This window comes from Oncorhynchus keta, chromosome 14 (assembly GCF_023373465.1).
Source record: "Oncorhynchus keta strain PuntledgeMale-10-30-2019 chromosome 14, Oket_V2, whole genome shotgun sequence".
Taxonomy (NCBI): Eukaryota; Metazoa; Chordata; class Actinopteri; order Salmoniformes; family Salmonidae; genus Oncorhynchus; species Oncorhynchus keta.
In genome coordinates, this window is record NC_068434.1 from 5,108,912 (window position 1) to 5,126,006 (window position 17,095).

General features: G+C 44.5%; 1 protein-coding gene across 2 annotated transcripts in view; it reads left to right on the plus strand.

Annotated features, from left to right (window-relative positions):
- Positions 1-17,095, plus strand: part of LOC118377113 (uncharacterized) — a 32,531-nt gene that overhangs the window by 7,132 nt on the left and 8,304 nt on the right. The window contains exons 1-8 of one of the 2 annotated variants that reach the window (XM_052460851.1): positions 4,979-5,223; positions 5,376-5,511; positions 7,029-7,178; positions 7,682-7,802; positions 12,885-13,097; positions 13,224-13,307; positions 14,463-14,604; positions 16,922-17,084. In XM_052460851.1, the coding sequence (XP_052316811.1) occupies positions 5,154-5,223; positions 5,376-5,511; positions 7,029-7,178; positions 7,682-7,802; positions 12,885-13,097; positions 13,224-13,307; positions 14,463-14,604; positions 16,922-17,084 (1,079 nt within the window). In that variant the 5' untranslated portion in view covers positions 4,979-5,153. Of the gene's footprint in view, positions 1-4,978; positions 5,224-5,375; positions 5,512-7,028; positions 7,179-7,681; positions 7,803-12,884; positions 13,098-13,223; positions 13,308-14,462; positions 14,605-16,921; positions 17,085-17,095 lie in introns of those variants that run through there. The other variant, XM_052460852.1, reaches the window with a different exon arrangement.

Genomic DNA, 17,095 nt, shown 5'->3' on the forward strand with positions numbered 1-17,095 from the left:
CAACAATACCTTTTTAATTCTGTGCGCTATTTTATTTTTTATTTTATTTCACCTTTATTTAACCAGGTAGGCCAGTTGAGAACAAGTTCTCATTTACCATTGCGATCTGGCCAAGATAAAGCAAAGCAGTGCGACAAAAACAACAACACAGAGTTACACATGGGATAAACAAACATACAGTCACAATAGAATAATTGATGTACAGTGTGCATGCATTTTGCTAGAATTTTTGCATCACAAATGGACTGGATCTTTATATGATCTTTATATATACCACTTGGATCCTGTTTCAGTAATAATGAAATCAGTCCTTCTTGTTGCGTGTCTGATAATCTACCATTCATATAGGAGTGGTTAAAACATGCTAATAATGGTCCTTTGAGTATATCAAAAATGGTTTGGTATACTTCCACCGGTATGCCATCCAGCCCTGGAGTTTGGTATACTTCCACTGGTATGCCATCCAGCCCTGGAGTTTGGTATACTTCCACTGGTACGCCATCCAGCCCTGGAGTTTGGTATACTTCCACTGGTACGCCATCTAGCCCTGGAGTTTGGTATACTTCCACCGGTATGCCATCCAGCCCTGGAGTTTGGTATACTTCCACTGGTATGCCATCCAGCCCTGGAGTTTGGTATACTTCCACTGGTACGCCATCTAGCCCTGGAGTTTGGTATACTTCCACCGGTATGTCATCCAGCCCTGGAGTTTGGTATACTTCCACTGGTATGCCATCCAGCCCTGGAGTTTGGTATACTTCCACCGGTATGCCATCCAGCCCTGGAGTTTGGTATACTTCCACCAGTATGCCATCCAGCCCTGGAGTTTGGTATACTTCCACTGGTATGCCATCCAGCCCTGGAGTTTGGTATACTTCCACTGGTATGCCATCCAGCCCTGGAGTTTGGTATACTTCCACTGGTATGCCATCCAGCCCTGGAGTTTGGTATACTTCCACTGGTATGCCATCCAGCCCTGGAGTTTGGTATACTTCCACTGGTATGCCATCCAGCCCTGGAGTTTGGTATACTTCCACTGGTATGCCATCCAGCCCTGGAGTTTGGTATACTTCCACTGGTACGCCATCCAGCCCTGGAGTTTGGTATACTTCCACTGGTATGTCATCCAGCCCTGGAGTTTGGTATACTTCCACTGGTACGCCATCCAGCCCTGGAGTTTGGTATACTTCCACTGGTATGTCATCCAGCCCTGGAGTTTGGTATACTTCCACTGGTATGCCATCCAGCCCTGGAGTTTGGTATACTTCCACTGGTATGCCATCCAGCCCTGGAGTTTGGTATACTTCCACTGGTATGCCATCCAGCCCTGGAGTTTGGTATACTTCCACTGGTATGCCATCCAGCCCTGGAGTTTGGTATACATTCCACTGGTATGCCATCCAGCCCTGGAGTTTGGTATACTTCCACCGGTATGCCATCCAGCACTGGAGTTTGGTATACTTCCACTGGTATGCCATCCAGCCCTGGAGTTTGGTATACTTCCACTGGTATGCCATCCAGCCCTGGAGTTTGGTATACTTCCACTGGTATGCCATCCAGCCCTGGAGTTTGGTATACTTCCACTGGTATGCCATCCAGCCCTGGAGTTTGGTATACTTCCACTGGTACGCCATCCAGCCCTGGAGTTTGGTATACTTCCACTGGTATGTCATCCAGCCCTGGAGTTTGGTATACCTCCACTGGTATGACATCCAGCCCTGGAGTTTGGTATACCTCCACTGGTATGCCATCCAGCCCTGGAGTTTGGTATACTTCCACCGGTATGTCATCCAGCCCTGGAGTTTGATATACTTCCACTGGTATGACATCCAGCCCTGGAGTTTGGTATACTTCCACTGGTATGCCATCCAGCCCTGGAGTTTGGTATACTTCCACTGGTATGCCATCCAGCCCTGGAGTTTGGTATACTTCCACTGGTATGCCATCCAGCCCTGGAGTTTGGTATACTTCCACTGGTATGCAATCCAGCCCTGGAGTTTGGTATACTTCCACTGGTACGCCATCCAGCCCTGGAGTTTGGTATACTTCCACTGGTATGCCATCCAGCCCTGGAGTTTGGTATACTTCCACTGGTATGCCATCCAGCCCTGGAGTTGGGAAACTTCCACTGGTATGTCATCCAGCCCTGGAGTTTGGTATACTTCCACTGGTATGTCATCCAGCCCTGGAGTTTGGTATACCTCCACTGGTATGCCATCCAGCCCTGGAGTTTGGTATACTTCCACTGGTATGTCATCCAGCCCTGGAGTTTGGTATACCTCCACTGGTATGCCATCCAGCCCTGGAGTTTGGTATACTTCCACTGGTATGCCATCCAGCCCTGGAGTTTGGTATACTTCCACTGGTACGTCATCCAGCCCTGGAGTTTGGTATACTTCCACTGGTATGCCATCCAGCCCTGGAGTTTGGTATACTTCCACTGGTATGCCATCCAGCCCTGGAGTTTGGTATACTTCCACTGGTATGCCATCCAGCCCTGGAGTTTGGTATACTTCCACTGGTATGCCATCCAGCCCTGGAGTTTGGTATACTTCCACTGGTATGCCATCCAGCCCTGGAGTTTGGTATACTTCCACTGGTACGTCATCCAGCCCTGGAGTTTGGTATACTTCCACTGGTATGCCATCCAGCCCTGGAGTTTGGTATACTTCCACTGGTATGCCATCCAGCCCTGGAGTTTGGTATACTTCCACTGGTATGCCATCCAGCCCTGGAGTTTGGTATACTTCCACTGGTACGCCATCCAGCCCTGGAGTTTGGTATACTTCCACTGGTATGCCATCCAGCCCTGGAGTTTGGTATACTTCCACTGGTATGCCATCCAGCCCTGGAGTTTGGTATACTTCCACTGGTACGTCATCCAGCCCTGGAGTTTGGTATACTTCCACTGGTATGCCATCCAGCCCTGGAGTTTGGTATACTTCCACTGGTATGTCATCCAGCCCTGGAGTTTGGTATACCTCCACTGGTATGTCATCCAGCCCTGGAGTTTGGTATACTTCCACTGGTATGCCATCCAGCCCTGGAGTTTGGTATACTTCCACTGGTATGCCATCCAGCCCTGGAGTTTGGTATACTTCCACTGGTATGCCATCCAGCCCTGGAGTTTGGTATACCTCCACTGGTATGCCATCCAGCCCTGGAGTTTTCCCAGACTTAAAGGCCCCAATTCCATCAAGAAGTTCCTCCTCTGTAATTTACCTTCACATGAGTCTTTCTGTTCAGATGTTAATTTGACATTATTAACAGATAAAACATCCATTATCTTCTGTTAGAAGAGATGGAGGAGACTGAAACCAAAACATGTTTAAAATACTTTACTTCCTCTTTCTAAATATCATTTGGTGAATCATGGGTGACTCCGCCATTTGTAACAAGTTTCAGTAAATTATTTTTGGTAACATTTCTATGTTGAAGATTAAAAAATAATTTGGTGCATTCATTCATCATTGGTAGTCCTTCCATTTCATTTGATAATATGGACTCTTTTGACCTAAATTGCTTTTGGTTTAGAGTATGAATTGTATGGCCTCAAAAAGCACATTTTAAAAGTGTCCCATACAATAACGGGCTCTGCTGTACCTATGTTATGTCGGAAAAAGACAGTCAATTCTTCTGTCCTAGTTAAAAACAAGTTGTCATCCAACAGGCTTTGATGCCTGTTAATGCCTGGTCTAGCTTCAGCACTCAGCACATGGTAATGCCTGGTCTAGCGTCAGTGCTTATTACCTGGTAATGCCTGGTCTAGCTTCAGCACTCAGCACCTGGTAATGCCTGGTCTAGCTTCAGCACTCAGCACCTGGTAATGCCTGGTCTAGCTTCAGTACTCAGCACCTGGTAATGCCTGGTCTAGCTTCAATACTCAACACCTGGTAATGCCTGGTCTAGCTTCAGCACTCAGCACCTGGTAATGCCTGGTCTAGCTTCAGTACTCAGAACATGGTAATGCCTGGTCTAGCTTCAATACTCAGCACCTGGTAATGCCTGGTCTAGCTTCAGTACTCAGCACCTGGTAATGCCTGGTCTAGCTTCAGTACTCAGAACATGGTAATGCCTGGTTTAGCTTCAGTACTCAGCACCTGGTAATGCCTGGTCCAGCTTCAGCACTCAGCACCTGGTAATGCCTGGTCTATCGTCAGTATTCAGCACCTGGTAATGCCTGGTCTATCGTCAGCACTCAGCACATGGTAATGCCTGGTCTATCGTCAGTATTCAGCACCTGGTAATGCCTGGTCTAGCTTCAGCACTCAGCACCTGGTAATGCCTGGTCTAGCTTCAGCACTCAGCACCTGGTAATGCCTGGTCTAGCTTCAGTACTCAGAACATGGTAATGCCTGGTCTATCGTCAGTATTCAGCACCTGGTAATGCCTGGTCTAGCTTCAGCACTCAGCACCTGGTAATGCCTGGTCTAGCTTCAGCACTCAGCACCTGGTAATGCCTGGTCTAGCTTCAGTACTCAGCACCTGGTAATGCCTGGTCCAGCTTCAGCACTCAGCCCCAGGTCAGCACTATGGTATTATGTTGCATTAAAATACCGTATTTAGCATAAAAACTTTATTGTCTTGAATGGATGGTTGCCGTGGTTGCCAAAGCCATGTGTAGGAAGTATTACAAAAATGAACAATATGTTTAAGCAACTGTCAATGCAACAAAAAATACATATCACAGCGTGGACCTTTTCTTTGTATTTAGTTGCTATGACAATCTGAAGATAGACAAGCTCTGGTCCAGGGCACCTTGACCCAGATCTAGCCTACAGATAACCTATCATAGGGGAATGGAATATAGAACTTTGCACTGTCAGAACTAATTGCATGGTAGAATGTTGGAACAGGAAACTTTCCAGTCTGCCTCAGCTTATTGGAGCAGCCAGGGTTCTTCAATTTCAGTCCTGGAGAGCTTGAGGTGCATGTTTACCAGTCTGCCTCGGCTTATTGGAGCAGCCAGGGGTCTTCAACTTCAGTCCTGGAGAGCTTGAGGTGCATGTTTACCAGTCTGCCTCAGCTTATTGGAACAGCCAGGGGTCTTCAACTTCAGTCCTGGAGAGCTTGAGGTGCATGTTTACCAGTCTGCCTCAGCTTATTGGAACAGCCAGGGGTCTTCAACTTCAGTCCTGGAGAGCTTCAGGTGCATGTTTACCAGTCTGCCTCAGCTTATTGGAACAGCCAGGGGTCTTCAACTTCAGTCCTGGAGAGCTTCAGGTGCATGTTTATGTTCCACCCAGGGCACTAACACACCTGCTTCAAATAATTAACTCGTTATGATCCTAGATCTGGACCTTTTGTTGTTTTGATTGGCTACGGATGATTTTGGTCTAATGGTGTAACTGTCTATCTTCCCTTTTCTCATCTAGGCACCAGTTCTAGAACCAGGACCAGTTCCAGAACCAGTTCTAGAACCAGAACCAGTTCCAGAACCAGTTCTAGAACCAGAACCAGTTCCAGAACCAGTTTCAGAGATACATCTCTTCAATTTGGATCAGTAAACATGTGAGTAGCATACTCAGAAATAACATTGAAGAGTTTATTTCCAAACCCTATTTTTCACAATACATTTTTTTTTTTTTGCTTATGGGTACCTACCTTCCTGTGTGTAACATATTACTGTTCTCAGATTTTTTTTCATTCATAGATTTAAGTTGCAAACGCTATATATCCGTTGTTTAGCTGGAATGACATGTCTGTATACTTCATATTTGACTGTGGTTGTCTCTCGCTATCTTAAGATGAATACACTGTGATATGTGGTTGTCTCAGCTAGCTATCTTCAGATTAATACACTGTGGTATGTGGTTGTCTCAGCTAGATATCTTCAGATTAATACACTGTGATATGTGGTTGTCTCAGCTAGCTATCTTCAGATGAATACACTGTGATATGTGGTTGTCTCAGCTAGATATCTTCAGATTAATACACTGTGATATGTGGTTGTCTCAGCGAGCTATCTTCAGATGAATACACTATGATATGTGGTTGTCTCAGCAAGCTATCTTCAGATTAATACACTGTGATATGTGGTTGTCTCAGCTAGCTATATTCAGATGAAGGCACTGTGATATGTGGTTGTCTCAGCTAGCTATCTTCAGATGAATACACTGTGATATGTGGTTGTCTCAGCTAGCTATCTTCAGATGAAGGCACTGTGATATGTGGTTGTCTCAGCTAGCTATCTTCAGATGAATACACTGTGATATGTGGTTGTCTCAGCTAGCTATCTTTAGATGAAGGCACTGTGATATGTGGTTGTTTCAGCTAGCTATCTTCAGATGAAGGCACTTTATCTAAGCATTTTATTTGCATATCTACAATACCAGTGCTATGTAACGTCCTTAAGAATATTCTCAACTGTGACTTGCTGATTGCCCTCTCTCTCTCTCTCTCTCTCTCTCTCTCTCTCTCTCTATCTCACTCTCTCTCTCTCTCTCTCTCTCTCTCTCTCTCTCTCTCTCTCTTTCTCTCTCATTCTCTCTCTCACTCTCTTTCTCTCGCTCTCTCGTTCTCTCTCTCGCTCTCTTTCTCTCCCTCTCTCTTGCATTCTCTTTCTCTCTCTCGTTCTCTGTCTCACTCTCTCTCTCTTTCTCTCTCGTTCTCGCTCTCACTCTCATTATCTCGCTCTCTCGTTCTCTCTCATTCTCTCTCACTCTCTTTCTCTCGCTCTCTCGTTCTCTCTCTCTCGTTCTCTGTCTCACTCTCTCGCTCTCTCTCATTCTCGCTCTCGCTCTCTTTCTCTTTCTCTCTCTCATTCTCTCTCTCACTCTCGCTCGCTCGTTCTCTCTCTCTCGCTCTCGTTCTCTCTCTTTCTCTCCCTCTCTCTCTCGCTCTCTCTCTCACATTCTCTTTCTCTCTCTCGTTCTCTCTCACTCTCTCTTTCTCGCATTCTCTTTCTCTCTCTCGTTCTCTGTCTCACTCTCTCTCGCTCTCTCTCGTTCTCGCTCTCTTTCTCTTTCTCTCTCTCTCTCTTTCTCTCTCTCTCTCTCTCTCTCTCGCTCTCTCTCTCTTTCTTCTAGGATTGGACTGAAGTACAATGTGTCTCTACCCATGGCTGCAGGGGCCCTGTTAGTGGGCATCCCCTACTCCATCTCTCTCGTGGCCCAGTGGATGTATGGCTGGCCGAACAAGCCTGGCTATAAAAAGTACATTGAGGCGCTGAAGCCAAGGTAACATAACGTTCCATCTCTAATCTTGTCTAGGCTAATATATTGGGTGCTTTCCAAATGCCACCCTATTTTCTATATAGTGCACTACTCTCCCAAAGGGCACCCTATTCCCTACAGGCCCTAGTCTAAAGTAGTGCACTATGTAGGGAATAGGGTGCCATTTGGGACTCAGATACAGTTCTGAGGTTCTGATATTTATAGTCTCCATGAGTCTGGAAAGCGGGACTAATATTTATTCTTGGTTCTGATATGAACTCTTCTCATAAAACATTGTGTGTGTCTCTGTCTGTCTGTCTGTCTGTCTGTCTGTCTGTCTGTCTGTCTGTCTGTCTGTCTGTCTGTCTGTGTGCGTGTGCGTGTCTGTGTCTGTGTCTGTGTCTGTGTGTGTGTGTGTGTGTGTGTGTGTGTGTGTGTGTGTGTGTGTGTGTGTGTGTGTGTGTGTGTGTGTGTGTGTGTGTGTGTGTGTGTGTCTGTGTGTGTGTGTGTGTGTCCTTCCTCCCCAGGAGGATATACTGTCTTACTAGAGCTGTGCTGGAGATGCTGAAATACTTCCAGTACGGCAAACTCTACTTCCAGTGGAAGTCCTGGTACAAGAATGTAGAAAACCACAAGCATTATGAAAAGGTAATGTAGAAAACCACAAGCATTATGAAAAGGTAATGTAGAAAACCACAAGCATTATGAAAAGGTAATGTAGAAAACCACAAGCATTATGAAAAGGTAATGTAGAAAAACACAAGCATTATGAAAAGGTAATGTAGAAAACCACAATCATTATGAAAAGGTAATGTAGAAAACCACAAGCATTATGAAAAGGCAATGTAGAAACCACAAGCATTATGAAAAGGTAATGTAGAAAACCACAATCATTATGAAAAGGTAATGTAGAAAACCACAATCATTATGAAAAGGTCATGTAGAAAACCACAAGCATTATGAAAAGGTCATGTAGAAAACCACAATCATTATGAAAAGGTAATGTTTAAAACTGCAAGCACTATGAAAAGGTAATGTAGAAAACCACAAGCATTATGAAAGGGTAATGTAGAAAACCACAAGCATTATGAAAAGGCCATGTTTAAACCACAAGCACTATGAAAAAGTCATGTAGAAAACCACAAGCATTATGAAAAGGTAATGTAGAAAACCACAATCATTATGAAAAGGTAATGTTTAAAACTGCAAGCACTATGAAACGGTACTGTAGAAAACCACAAGCATTATGAAAAGGTAATGTAGAAAACCACAATCATTATGAAAAGGTAATGTGGAAAAAGACAATCATTATGCAAAGGTAATGTAGAAAACCACAAGCATTATGAAAGGATAATGTAGAAAACCACAATCATTATGAAAAGGTCATGTAGAAAACCAGGTTAGTTAGTCCTCCCGTGTGGCGTAGGCGTCACTACAGACCCGTGACCGAGAGCCCCATGAGGCGGTGCACAATTGGCCCAGCGTCGTCCGGGTTAGCGGAGGGTTTTGCCCAGCGTCGTCCGGGTTAGCGGAGGGTTTGGCCCAGCGTCGTCCGGGTTAGCGGAGGGTTTTGCCCAGCTTCGTCTGGGTTAGCGGAGGGTTTTGCCCAGCGTCGTCCGGGTTAGCGGAGGGTTTGGCCCAGCTTCGTCTGGGTTAGCGGAGGGTTTTGCCCAGCGTCGTCCGAGTTAGCGGAGGGTTTGGCCCAGCGTCGTCCGGGTTAGCGGAAGGTTTGGCCCAGCATCGTCCGGGTTAGCGGAGGGTTTGGCCCAGCGTCGTCCGGGTTAGCGGAAGGTTTGGCCCAGCGTCGTCCGGGTTAGCGGAGGGTTTGGCCCAGCGTCGTCCGGGTTAGCGGAGGGTTTTGCCCAGCGTCGTCCGGGTTAGCGGAGGGTTTTGCCAGTCGTGATTCCTTGTGGCGGGACAGGCACCAGCTGGACGGTGTTTCACACATTGGTGCGGCTGGCTTCCGGGTTAAGCGAGCAGTGTGTCAAGAAGCAGTACGGCTTGGCAGGGTCGTGTTTCGGAGGACGCATGGCTCTCAACCTTTGCCTCTCCCGAGTCTGTAGGGCAGTTGCAGCGATAGGACAAGACCACGAAATTGGGGAGAAAAATGGGTAAAAGTCCAAATGAAAGATTCTATGGTATTACAAACTCAGCAAAAAAAGAAACGTCAACTGCGTATTTTCAGCAAACTTAACATGGAATAATGTGTCCCTGAACAAAGGGGGGTCAAAAGTTACAGTCAGTATCTGGTGTGGCCACCAGCTGCATTAAGTACTGCAGTGCATCTCCTCCTCATGGACTGCACCAGATTTGCCAGGTCTTGTTGGGAGATGTTACCCCACTCTTCCACCAAGGAACCTGCAAGTTCCTGGACATTTCTGGGGGGAATGGCCCTAGCCCTCACCCTCCGATCTAAGGTCCCAGACATTTCTGGGGGGAATGGCCCTAGCCCTCACCCTCCGATCCAACAGTTCCCAGGCGTGCTTAATGTGATTGAGATCTGGGCTCTTCGTTGGCCATGGCAGAACACTGACATTCCTGTCTCGCAGGAAATCACGCACAGAATGAGCAGTATGGCTGGTGGCATTGTCATGTCAGGATGAGCCTGCAGGAAGGGTACCACATGAGGGAGGAGGATGTCTTCCCTGTAACAGCGTTGAGATTGCCTGCAATGACAAGCTCAGTCTGATGATGCTGTGACACACCGCCCCAGACCATGACGGACCCTCCACCTCCAAATCGATCCCGCTCCAGAGTACAGGCCTCGGTGTAACGCTCATTCCTTCAACGATAAACGTGAATCTGACCATTATCCCTGGTGAGATAAAACCGCAACTCATCAGTGAAGAGCACTTTTTGCCAGTTCTGTCTGGTCCACCGATGGTCGGTTTGTGCCCATAGGTGACGTTGTTGTCAGTGATGTCTGGTGAGGATCTGCCTTACAACAGGCCTGCAAGCCCTCAGTCCAGCCTCTCTCAGCCTATTGCGGACAGTCTGAGCACTGATGGAGGGATTTGTGCGTTCCTGGTGTAACTCGGGCAGTTGTTGTTGCTGTTCCTGTCCCGCAGGTGTGATGTTCGGATGTACCGATCCTGTGCAGGTGTTGTTACACGTGGTCTGCAGTCCTCATGCCTCCTTGCACATTCACACAGATGAGCAGGGACCCTGGGCATCTTTCTTTTGGTGTTTTTCAGAGTCAGTAGAAAGTCCTCTTTAGTGTCCTACGTTTTCATAACTGTGACCTTAGTTGCCTACCGTCTGTAAACTGTTAGTGTCTTAACGACCGTTCCACAGGTGCATGTTCATTAATTGATTATGGTTCATTGAACAAGCATGGGAAACAGTGTTTAAACCCTTTACAATGAAGATCTGTGAAGTTATTTGGATTTTTACTAATTTTACTAATTATCTAATTAAAGACAGGGACCTGAAAAAGGGACGTTTCTTTTTTTGCTGAGTTTATAAATCTTTTATTCTGAGGTTTTCAAAAAATATTTTCTCCACGAATAGTGGTAGAGGATGATTATAGTCATTTCTTTTCTGATTATGCAGAGCTCACTGTGCTGATAATAGGAGCTGACTGTGGTGATAATAGGAGCTGACTGTGGTGATAATAGGAGCTGACTGTGGTGATAATAGGAGCTGACTGTGGTGATAATAGGAGCTGACTGTGGTGATAATAGGAGCTGACTGTGGTGATAATAGGAGCTGACTGTGGTGATAATAGGAGCTGACTGTAGTGATAATAGGAGCCGACTGTGGTGATAATAGGAGCCGACTGTGGTGATAATAGGAGCTGACTGTAGTGATAATAGGAGCTGACTGTAGTGATAATAGGAGCTGACTGTAGTGATATTAGGAGCTGACTGTGGTGATAATAGGAGCTGACTGTGGTGATAATAGGAGCTGACTGTAGTGATAATGGGAGCTGACTGTGGTGATAATAGGAGCTGACTGTAGTGATAATAGGAGCTGACTGTAGTGATAATAGAAGCTGACTGTGGTGATAATAGGAGCTGACTGTGGTGATAATAGGAGCTGACTGTGGTGATAATAGGAGCTGACTGTGGTGATAATAGGAGCTGACTGTGGTGATAATATGAGCTGACTGTGGTGATAATAGGAGCTGACTGTGGTGATAATGGGAGCTGATTGTGGTGATAATGGGAGCTGACTGTGGTGATAATGGGAGCCGACTGTGGTGATAATGGGAGCTGACTGTGGTGATAATAGGAGCTGACTGTGGTGATAATAGGAGCTGACTGTAGTGATAATAGGAGCTGACTGTGGTGATAATAGGAGCTGACTGTGGTGATAATAGGAGCTGACTGTGGTGATAATAGGAGCTGACTGTGGTGATAATGGGAGCTGATTGTGGTGATAATAGGAGCTGACTGTGGTGATAATGGGAGCCGACTGTGGTGATAATGGGAGCTGACTGTGGTGATAATAGGAGCTGACTGTGGTGATAATGGGAGCTGATTGTGGTGATAATGGGAGCTGACTGTGGTGATAATGGGAGCCGACTGTGGTGATAATGGGAGCTGACTGTGGTGATAATAGGAGCTGACTGTGGTGATAATAGGAGCTGACTGTAGTGATAATAGGAGCTGACTGTGGTGATAATAGGAGCTGACTGTGGTGATAATGGGAGCTGATTGTGGTGATAATAGGAGCTGACTGTGGTGATAATGGGAGCCGACTGTGGTGATAATGGGAGCTGACTGTGGTGATAATGGGAGCTGACTGTAGTGATAATAGGAGCTGACTGTGGTGATAATGGGAGCTGACTGTGGTGATAATAGGAGCTGACTGTGGTGATAATGGGAGCTGACTGTGGTGATAATGGGAGCTGACTGTGGTGATAATGGGAGCTGACTGTGGTGATAATGGGAGCTGACTGTAGTGATAATAGGAGCTGACTGTGGTGATAATGGGAGCTGACTGTGGTGATAATGGGAGCTGACTGTGGTGATAATAGGAGCTGACTGTGGTGATAATGGGAGCTGACTGTGGTGATAATGGGAGCTGACTGTGGTGATAATGGGAGCTGATTGTGGTGATAATAGAAGCTGACTGTAGTGATAATAGGAGCTGACTGTAGTGATAATAGAAGCTGACTGTGGTGATAATAGGAGCTGACTGTGGTGATAATATGAGCTGACTGTGGTGATAATAGGAGCTGACTGTGGTGATAATATGAGCTGACTGTGGTGATAATAGGAGCTGACTGTGGTGATAATGGGAGCTGATTGTGGTGATAATGGGAGCTGACTGTGGTGATAATGGGAGCCGACTGTGGTGATAATGGGAGCTGACTGTGGTGATAATAGGAGCTGACTGTGGTGATAATAGGAGCTGACTGTAGTGATAATAGGAGCTGACTGTGGTGATAATAGGAGCTGACTGTGGTGATAATGGGAGCTGATTGTGGTGATAATAGGAGCTGACTGTGGTGATAATAGGAGCTGACTGTGGTGATAATAGGAGCTGACTGTGGTGATAATAGGAGCTGACTGTGGTGATAATAGGAGCTGACTGTAGTGATAATAGGAGCTGACTGTGGTGATAATAGGAGCTGACTGTGGTGATAATAGGAGCTGACTGTAGTGATAATAGGAGCTGACTGTGGTGATAATAGGAGCTGACTGTGGTGATAATAGGAGCTATGTACTGAATGTGAAAGCGTCACTGCTTCTTCTTCTTCTCCTTCCTCTCGTCTTTCTTAAGGGCATCACGTTTGGTCGTCGTAGCAACCGGCTGGACTTGTATTATTCTCCCACGGTGGGCCAGCCAGGCAGTGGACCGGTGCCCGTGGTAGTGTTTATATACGGGGGAGGCTGGGGTTCAGGGGAGAGGTCCATATACTGTCTACTGGCCATGCAGATGGCTAAGGAGCTCAGCGCAACGGTGATCTGCCCGGACTATTGCACCTACCCAAAGGTAAGACTCCCTCCACGACCATAACAATAGAGCTGAAACAAACCAATAATAATTTAAAGGACATAGTCTCTGTCATATTCAGTGAGCGAGCGTACACATTGAATATGACTTTAATCTTCTTTCCAGGGTAATGTTTTGTGTATGGTTCAAGATATTGCCGACTGTCTCGTTTGGGCGAGGGAGAACGGCCATAAGTTCAACTTTGACAAAGTAAGCGATGCAAACAGTAGATGAATTCAGGTTTCACAATTACAGTGTAACACGTTGGTGTGTATCACAGAGGCCTATTCAAACTAGTTTATTTGGCATTTACACTTGAATGCATTGACGTCAATGGGATGTTACGTTTTTATGAGGCCCTTAACTGAAGATTATTCATCAATGCAATGTTTATATACACCCTCCTGTGTCTGTTGTCTATTCACAGGACAATATAGTGTTACAATACCCTTTATAAGGTTAATAAACACTAACCTGTAAGTTAATACAGTGGGGCGAAAAAAGTATTTAGTCAGCCACCAATTGTGCAAGTTCTCCCACTTAAAAAGATGAGAGAGGCCTGTAATTTTCATCATAGGGACACTTCAACTATGACAGACAAATTTAGAAGAAAAAAAATCCAGAAAATCACATTGTAGGATTTTTAATGAAATTATTTTTTTATTTAATTTTACCTTTATTTAACCAGGCAAGTCAGTTAAGAACATATTCTTATTTTCAATGACGGCCTGGGAACAGTGGGTTAACTGCCTGTTCAGGGGCAGAACGACACCTTGTCAGCTCGGGGGTTTTTTGAACTCGCAACCTTCCGGTTACTAGTCCAACGCTCTAACCACTAGGCTACGCTGCCGCACCAGAGGTCAAACGTTTTCTGTAAGTCTTCACAAGGTTTTCACACACTGTTGCTAGTATTTACAGAAAACATTTGACCTCTGTCATTGCCAACAAAGGGTATATAACAAAGTATTGAGATAAACTTTTGTTATTGACCAAATACTTTACTTTCCACCATAATTTGCAAATAAATTCATTAAAAATCCTACAATGTGATTTTCTGGATTGTTTTTCTCATTTTGTCTGTCATAGTTGAAGTGGACCTATGATGAACATTACAGGCCTCTCTCATCTTTTTAAGTGGGAGAACTTACACAATTGGTGGCTGACTAAATACTTTTTTGCCCCACTGTATATAGTTTCTAAAGGTGTAATAAGCTGTTATAACACATTGGTAGATTATTCACTTCACTACGTTGTCTGTGTGCAGGATAACATTGTGTTAGTCGTTCATAAACTGTTCATTTTTAGTTTGTAAAGTGGGTAATAAACAGTTAACAGGTACTGATATCCACTATGTTGTCTGTGCAGGATAACATGGTGTTAATCGGCCACTCCGCTGGGGCTCACCTAGCAGCTCTAACCGTGCTGTTCATGGTCGAGGGACGAGACGAGCTCTTTATAGAAGCCAAGAAGCAGACAGAGATCACCATGGCAATCAGAGGAGTTACAGGTCAATATGTGGTTTATAGATACAGGTCAATATGTGGTTTATAGATACAGGTCAATATGTGGTTTATAGTTACAGGTCAATATGTGGTTTATAGTTACAGGTCAATATGTGGTTTATAGATACAGGTCAATATGTGGTTTATAGATACAGGTCAATATGTGGTTTATAGATACAGGTCAATATGTGGTTTATAGATACAGGTCAATATGTGGTTTATAGATACAGGTCAATATGTGGTTACAGGTCAATATGTGGTTTATAGATACAGGTCAATATGTGGTTTATAGATACAGGTCAATATGTGGTTTATTGATACAGGTCAATATGTGGTTTATAGTTACAGGTCAATATGTGGTTTATAGATACAGGTCAATATGTGGTTTATAGATACAGGTCAATATGTGGTTTATAGTTACAGGTCAATATGTGGTTTATAGTTACAGGTCAATATGTGGTTTATAGATACAGGTCAATATGTGGTTTATAGATACAGGTCAATATGTGGTTTATAGATACAGGTCAATATGTGGTTTATAGTTACAGGTCAATATGTGGTTACAGGTCAATATGTGGTTTATAGTTACAGGTCAATATGTGGTTTATAGTTACAGGTCAATATGTGGTTACAGGTCAATATGTGGTTTATAGATACAGGTCAATATGTGGTTTATAGTTACAGGTCAATATGTGGTTTATAGTTACAGGTCAATATGTGGTTTATAGATACAGGTCAATATGTGGTTTATAGATTTTTATTGCATAGCTTATATGTTTATAACATGGCATATATGTCTATAACATGTTTATAGATCTTTATAAACATACAATATAATCACTCAATTGACCTAATTGGATGTATAAAGGTTGTTTTATATATATATATATATTTGATACACACACAGTACCAGTCAAAAGTTTGGACACACCTACTCATTCAAGGGTTTTTCTTTGTATTGACTATTTTCTACATTATATAATAATAAATAATATTGAAGACATCAAAACTATTAAATAACACCTATGGAATCATGTAGTAACCAAAAATGTGTTAAGCAAATCAAAATATATTTTAGATTCTTCAAAGTAGCCACCCTTTGCCCTGATGACAGCTTTGTACACTCTTGGCATTTCTCTCAACCAGCTTCACCTTGGTAATCAAGCCCACTACTGTTGTGTCGTCTGCAAACTTGATGATTGAGTTGGAGGCGTACATGGCCACGCAGCCGTGGGTGAACAGGGAGTACAGGAGGGGGCTGAGCACGCATCCTTGTGTGGCCCCAGTGTTGAGGGTCAGCGAAGTGGAGATGTTGTTTCCTACTTTCACCACCTGAGGACGGCCCGTCAGAAAGTCCAGGACCCAATTTCACATGGCGAGGTTGAGACCCAGGGCCTCCAGCTTGACGTTGAGCTTGGAGGGTTCTGTGGTGTTGAATGCTGAGCTGTCGTCAATGAACAGCACTCTTACATAGGTATTCCTCTTGTCCAGATGGAACAGGGCAGTGTGCAGTATGATGGCGATTGCGTCGTCTGTGAACCTGTAGGGGCGGTATGCAAACTAGGGTGGTCGGTAAGGTCTCTCAAAGCACTTCAAGAAGACAGAAGATGACAAAAGATGACAGAAGATGACAGAAGTGAGTGCTATGGAGCTGTAGTCATTTAGTTCACTTATCTTAGCTTTCTTGGGAACAGGAACAGTGGTGGCCATCTTGAGAATGTGGGGACAACAGACTGGGATAGTCCTTTTACCGGTATTTTGCTTGTAACTACACTGTTTATATTCAGCCCAGACCTCTTTCCATGGTTAAATGCTGTGTTTTGTCCTTTCAGTTTGACGTGAAAGCCGCCATCCATCCACGTTTTTTGTTTTTGTGTTATGTTTAGTTATTAAAACACTCACTCCCTGAACTTGATCCCGACTCGGCGCACATCGTTTTACACCTTGTCACGGCGCGATTGTTTGGCTCAAACGCATCAAGGGAAGAAAAAAAATCCACAAATTAACTTTTCACATACCTCATGAAGCTGGTTGAGAGAATTCCAGGTGAAGCTGGTTGAGAGAATGCTAAGAGTGTTCAAAGCTGTCGTCAAGGCAAAGGATGGCTACTTAGAAGAATCTCAACTATAAAATATATTTTGATTTGTTTTAACACTTTTTTTGGGGTTACTACATGATTCCATGTGCTATTTAATACTTTTGATGTCTTCACTATTATTCTATAACGTAGAAAATTAAATGAAGATATATATATAAATAAATTAAGATAAAGTAAAGTTCCGTGACTTTTGTTTCTGACGTGGTGTTTTGTTGTCTGTACAGGTTTAAGTGGCGTGTACAACATAATGGACCACTACGAGCATGAACAGATGAGAGCTGTGGAGTATGTCTCTACGATGCACAAAGCCATGAACGGACTAGAGAACTTCCCTTATTATTCACCCACACACCTACTGAAGGAATTCAGCGAGGAGCAACTGAAAAGGTATGCGGGTG